Source organism: Varanus komodoensis, unplaced genomic scaffold (assembly GCF_004798865.1).
Source record: "Varanus komodoensis strain SLA01 unplaced genomic scaffold, ASM479886v1 scaffold18_1, whole genome shotgun sequence".
NCBI classification, from domain to species: domain Eukaryota; kingdom Metazoa; phylum Chordata; class Lepidosauria; order Squamata; family Varanidae; genus Varanus; species Varanus komodoensis.
The window spans coordinates 994,690-1,001,460 of NW_025335548.1; the positions used below are offsets into that span (position 1 = coordinate 994,690).

The window sequence follows — 6,771 nt, forward strand, 5'->3', positions numbered from 1 at the left end:
ACTTCCCCGCGCAGGCGGCGCACCGCCCGCCTCCGCCGCCGCCCCTGCCGGCCGCCCGGACCTGCAGCCAGCAGCCCGGCCTCAAGAGCCCCAACGCGTCGCCCGCGGCCGGGGCAGCCGCCGCCGCCGCCGCCGCGATGAAGCAGCCCGCCGTGGTGTACCCCTGGATGAAGAAAGTCCACGTCAACTCGGGTAAGCAGCGGCGCCTTCTGCCCCCCCGCCCCCCCCACGACGCGCGCCTCCCTCTTGCTCGCCCCCCTCCCGGCCCGCAGTTCTCTCCCGGCTCCACGGTGAGAGAGATGGCGTTGAAATCGAGCGAGCCAATTACACTCGCCATAAATTTTTATGGCTGAGGAAATAGGGCCTCTTGGCCATGTGGCTGGAGCGGGAGAAGATCCCATTTCAGGGCGCAAAAAAAAAAAAAAAGGAAAAAAATACTGGGGATTTTAAAAGTCCGCCATGTGAGTGAGAGCGCGAGCATGCGAGCGAATGGGAGAGGGAGAGGAGGAAAGCGCATCTGTTATTAGCAGCGAATGTAATGGTGTATATAATGGCCTCACACGCGCTCGTGGGTCTCATTTTACTTTCTCAGTGTCTAGTGAGAAAGTCAAGATTGGCTCGTGGGGTTTTTGGGGGGTCGCTGTTAAACCTTGCCTGTTATTTTTCTCTCCCTCAGTGAATCCTAATTACACCGGAGGAGAACCTAAACGCTCCAGGACCGCTTACACGAGGCAGCAAGTCCTTGAACTGGAAAAGGAATTCCATTTTAACCGGTACTTGACTAGGCGCCGCAGGATTGAAATAGCCCACACTTTGTGTCTCTCTGAACGCCAGATCAAGATCTGGTTTCAGAACAGGAGGATGAAGTGGAAAAAAGACCACAAACTGCCCAACACGAAGGGCCGGTCCTCCGGTTCTTCTTCAGCCTGCGGCCAACACTTACAGACAGTTTCCAAGGAGCATCAGACTGACCTGACAACTTTGTAGGACACTTGGAAACGGATCCGTTTCAGCGGTCTGAGTCGGAAGTAAGGTGCCCAGGACACACACATGCACGCACGCACGCACGCACGCACACTCTCACACAGAGATACACGAACACACCGTGCTGTACAAACGGCCAGGTTGCCTAGGCAGAAGCCTGCACGTAACAGCTCACAACTCCCAAAGTGTCCCCCTCTTGCTCTGAGAGCCTGGAGTCGACCCCAGCCTTCTTATGGACCTCAGTAGGAATAAAGCAAAGCAGCACAACCATGCAAACAAAAAACAAGCAGGCAAACAAACAAACTCTGCATCCAGGTGGTGAGAAAGTGATATCGATATATCTATATATAAAGATGATATTTTTAGAATAAAACTCCTCTGTCAACACACCATTGCAAATGAAACCATCTGGTGTTGCACTTGAAATCCGCAAGGGAAGATGGGGGTGCCGGGTTGGTGGTTCTCTCCTTTCCCGTTCTGTGCCATGCGGGGTTGTGCATTTGGGTAAGTCCAAAACCGGAGTCTGTGCTGAAAAACATCCGAGCTCTCCTCTCCTCCACTGCTGCATTATCATGAAAATAAAACTAAAAGCTTACCCATTCCTCTAACTTTTTGCAGAAATATTCTAAAAATATGAAGTGAAACGGGTTATTTTATTTTGTTTATTGTATTAGTGTATTTATTTATTTGTTGGTTAGGTAAATGAGAAAAGGGGTTAGAGAAGAAGACAGACCAAAAATACAAAAGAGGATGAAGGCGAGTATTTCCCCCTCCTTGCTGAGATTTTGTTTATGAAAGCAGAGAAATTTTTCTCCTTTTCTCTGCTTACCCGGATGTCTGATTGTTTGTATATAGAGAAATGTTTTCTAGCTTTTAGAGATGAGAAACAAGAATGATGATGCTTTTGAAATGGAGTGGAATAAAAACATTTCCTTTTGTTCATGTGTTGTGCTTGGAGCCAAAGGAGTGGGAAGGGACCCAAAATGAATGATAAACAAAAAAGAAAAGAAAACAAAAATGTAGTGAGTATTTCAAGTGATTTGTACATCAAAAATTATTTTCTCTCCAGACTAGGTGAGGTGTTTTACTTTAAAATCATATTTTGAATTCAACTGTTAGTTTCAAAACGGAAGATCAGAAAGGACTGGATAGTTTGGCTGGAAAGGGCTGGGTTGCTTCGGATTCAGTCTCTACTGGGGAAACTCGTTTATCTCTTCAGATGATGTCTGAGAACCAGGAAATACTTGGTGAGGAAAATTGGCAGTGGTATACTCGGGCATAAACCCCATTCCTATTGGACCCATGCGCAAAGGCGGATGCTTATGGGCTTTTTAAAGCAGCAACCAGGGTTTTCCGAGAACATCTTTAATAATCAGATCATTAAGAAAACTAAAAGACAAGTTCCTTCCAAGTATATCTTGCCATAGGAGCGGAAGAGAGATTCCGCCGCCACCCCCAAACACACGCCCAACACAAGGCAGAGCTTCCAGCAACTGGAAGCGGGTTCGCTAGTTAACTCCGCGTTCCTTTTAAATTCACAGCCCGGGTTTACTCCGGAGTTCGTTAGCTCAGTTCCATGGGACTTTGCCCCCAGTGCATGTGCTGAGGCTTGCAGCCTTCCAGTGCATTCTGAATTCTAGGAAAGGAAATGTCTGGATCCCGGGACCAAAATTCCCGCCTGCGTTTCCTCTCCGTGGGCAAAATAGCCTCCGTTCCCTCCGCAGAGCAAGTTCTGAATGCCCTCCTTGATTTAAAAAGAGGAAGGGGCGGCGGTGGCAAGAAGGGGTCTCTGTTAGCGCCCAGCACTTCCAGAGAGTCATAATCCTATCAGCCCCGCGGTTCCGTTTGGCCCTCGTGCTTCCTGCAAGCAAGGGGGCTTATTTGGAAGTCAGTCCCGAAGGACTTCGGATCGGGATCTCCGAAGACGTGTCCTTTTGTGTCAGGTCTCGGAGCCGCTTCTTTGTTCTCCGCCTACTTCTCAGGCTCAGACCCGTCCTGGGCTTCCCTTGAATATCCGCCCGTCGCGATATTAAAGATGGATTTTCCTGCATTATCCGCGTCATTGTCTCTATGACAAAAAAGCGCCGGGTTCATACATAGTGAAGACGTCTTCTTTTCTGACGCCTTCACGTTGAGAGGCTGAAAAGGTGGGTTCTTTTTTCCCCTTAGTTTTTTAGAACTGAAGTTCGGCTAAATTGTGGAAGCAGGTTCATCCAGAGGACAAATTTTCTGTTCGATTAGCCGTATTTCAGCCTGGAGGAATGACCTCTAAACCCTTAACCTCTTGGACCTGAAAGAGTCCCCCTTCGCCTTTTCTGTAGCACAGAAAAGCAGCAAGAGGCAGCTGCTCGGAAGCGCTGGCCTCAAACGCTGGGATCTCCACACCCCGAAGTCCTTTTAAAAAAGAAAAAGAGGAAAGGCAAAAAAAGATTTGAGCGCAGGACGTGGCGGGGGGGGGGGGGGAATCAGCCTAACCCTGGAAGGATGCTCACTGCTCAGATTTCATCTAATCCAGTTCCTGTCGAGAGTCCTGCCTCGACAGAAGCCTAACCTCTGGCTTGCTGCTTTTAAGGAAAGGGAAGTCAGCCTCGTTTACTTAAGGCCCGTGTGGCACTCGCTTGTGTCCCGTGGCAGCAGCCCGTCCTGTGGAGGGGCATCCAACAGTCCTGGCTCCCCTACAGCATGCCATCCCTTTCTCTGGCGCCCTTCCTAGGAAGCCTGCCCTACTGGGTTCGTTGGGGCTGCGCTACGTGCCTGATCCGATGCGCGTTCATTCGGAAGTAACCCTTGCTTGCGCTTGCGGCGGGCTTTTCCTAGTCAGTATGGACGGGGTGTCGGGGTAGTATCTTGCAAAGGCAGCGTGGGGTGGCTGAGGGCGGAATCTGACAAAGGAGAAGAAAAGCAGGGAGTGTGTCCCTTTGTGTGGCAGGAGTTCTCTGTGCTGGCTCGGAAGTTACTGTCCAGCCACTGCAAGGGTGCTAACTTCTGATTTAAAATGTATTTGGGAATGAAGGCATGAAGCCCAGTCAAATAACTGATGGACACGCAGGAAGTCCACTCATTTGAACAGGGCTCTGTCCATAGGAAAGGTGGGCAGCCTAAGATGGTCTGGGATGAGAAAGAGGCGGCCTGTAATGCTAAATGGATTGACAAGGAAATAATCCCCCATCGAGCACAGTGGCACTTACTTCCAAGTAAACATGTTTCAAACGGGGCTGCCAATGGGACAAATCTGACTTCACAATGTAACTCGGTGGGCCTCCAGCCTAAATGGAGTGAACTCCGAACGTGTGAAGAAAACAGAACTGGCCCAAAGTTCTTTTGTAATGTTAATCTCTTCTGGACAAATGTTTGGTTCAAGCTCTTAAAGTCGTGTTGGGCGGGCGGAGGGGAATTCCCTTTGAGCCGAGGGGGGTTGTTTTGTTTTTTCGAAGTCTTAAATCTTCATTGAATTTATGTTGGTCAACGGTTGAAAGAGAATGATGGAAGTGGCAGCGTTTCAAAGGGTTTCTGTTTGATGGGTCTGTGAGGTAAACATTTGGCCAAAAATGTATTAGAATATCCCCCCGCCGCCCCCCCACCACATGCCACGCCTCACCTTTTCCTTACAATCTTCGCTCTCTTCTAGGGGAAGGCAAATGCCACCGTCATGATGGTCATGAGAATTCTACTGAGACTTGCTTTAACTATGCGGGGGGGTGGGGGGGTATCCTTCCTCCCCGACGTACACATGTGAATTTGTATGTTGCCATGACCTTTCTGATGGAACCACATTGTCCAAAGGCAGCTCTCTGTTGTTACCCTGAGGTATTTTATATCCGTTGCCAATGTTTTTGCTGCCTCTGATTAAATAACTACTTATTCAAGTCATTTTGGTCTAAGTCCTCCATATGTATACGCGTTTTGACACAATAAAAGGTGTATCGTCTGAGGTACAGTTTCTTGACCAGAATAAGGTAGGACGGATGCCTAGCAAAGCACATGCATAGTGTATAATATCCCCCCACCCCTATAAGAGACATGTTTGCCATCTCAGAGTGTAAGTTCACTTGCCCACTGGTGAAAAGGAAAGAGAAGAATAGGTCATTATTCTCTGGAGTACTGCTGTTTGCACCCTAGCCTCCATTCAGCATGCAGGCAGATCCAGTGCGTGCTCAGTGAGACGGAAATTCCACTCATTTCAAGAAAGTGTCCAAAGGGTCGCAGTTCTGCAATACTCAAAGGAATCTTGGCTTGGAACCCCCCCCAGTTCCATGAGGGAGCTTCCAAGTGAGCTTGCAAGGCTGTAGCCTTGTATTTCAGGCATCGACATATATATTGCACTGTACACTCCAGCAATTCCAGTGGCAGTTCCTGCTATAGTTCCTGCTCTATAGATAGCATAACAGACAGATATGGAATTAAGGGTGCAGTTTCTGCACTGGACCTGCTTGTAAGATCCAGTGAACATAGTGGGGCTCACATCAGAGTCATCATAGATAGCACGGCATGCTAAGTCCCACTGACTTCAGTGAAACCTACCTCAGAGCAAACAAGGTCAGGATTAAGGGGTTTGTGCTTGAAAGGTGAAAAGGGCCAAGGAGGCAGCCACTGAAATGCAAGGACATGTTGCTATGATGCTTCTATCACCCTTCAAAAAGCTTGTGGAAGGAGGCATTTCAAAAAACAGGATAAAATCAAAATGGAATCCATTACTGATCATGCTAAACTATGCAATGATTTTACTCACTTTGAGTACCGAATATCACTTTCTTTTGATGAAACCGAATAGTAAAGTATTTCATGCAGGTATTCAGGGTCAGAAACTAAGGCACAGTTGGGCAGTGTCCGATTTCCTTCCATGGGACTTGTACCCACAGTTTTGACTAGGACCCCAATAACCAGCTCACTAATTCTGTCAGCTCGAGTAAGGCTTTGGTTGGGTTTCTCAGACAGCTGAGCCCTTAGACCTCTCATGAGAAACTGGTTTAGAAACTGAGGGGAATTTGGAGGGCTGTTGTGTCATGGCACCTCTGTGTGTGTATCCACCCACAAGTTAAAGCACCGAGAACAACAATCCCACTGAGTTCAGCAAGAGCTTGGGCCTAGGCCAAAGGGTTGAAGGTCACAATGCCAAATGATCATTAACCAAACCCTTGAGTCAGTGTTTCGTGTCTCTGTGTTGAAAACTGCAGGATAATGTCGGTTTACCATATATAGCAGTTTAAAGGGTTTGCATGCATTATCCCAGTGGTCTTTACATCAAGCCAGTGAAGTGAGCTGGTGTCACTATTCCTTATATTACAGATGTGAGACTGAGGGTTAACACGGGTGTCATGTTTAAGGCCTCCTACTGAGTTCGTTGCTGAGACAAGACTTGATCATTGCGCTGTTTATTGCTATGCCACACTACAGAATGCTATGTTTTGTACATTTGATGTTGAATGTTGCACTGATACCCGCAAGCGCATAATAGGCCTCCACTGCCCTATCTGCAGAGAGCAATCCCCAGGTGCCCTTCCTAGTTTTCATCCCTGAAAGTTGTTGTTGTTGTTGTTTTTAACAAATTCACTATATATGTTTACTCCCCAGGGATTGTGCTCAGTGGGACTTCTGAAGTACATTAAGGTCAAAATCCTAAATGCGCTTACCTGGAAGTACCTCTGACAGAAAAAGTGAAACTCGCTTGGTTGAGAATAAACCTGCATGGAATGTAAATGTCAGAGCTGCCTCCAGAAAGCTGTCTTTTATGCCTTTATTCTGCATGTTACCTATTTGCTCCTTGATTTTGGTGGCATTTACGTTCAA

The 6,771-nt window shown here is 47.9% G+C and overlaps 1 protein-coding gene across 1 annotated transcript in view; it reads left to right on the forward strand.

The window, feature by feature from the left end:
* Positions 1–987, forward strand: part of HOXD4 (homeobox D4) — a 1,209-nt gene extending 222 nt beyond the window's left edge. Inside the window, 2 exon segments of the mRNA XM_044427131.1 lie at positions 1–192; positions 677–987. The exon segment at positions 1–192 is cut by the window's left edge and continues 102 nt beyond it. Coding sequence (XP_044283066.1) covers positions 1–192; positions 677–987 — 503 coding nt within the window.
* The last annotated feature ends 5,784 nt before the right edge of the window (positions 988–6,771 follow it).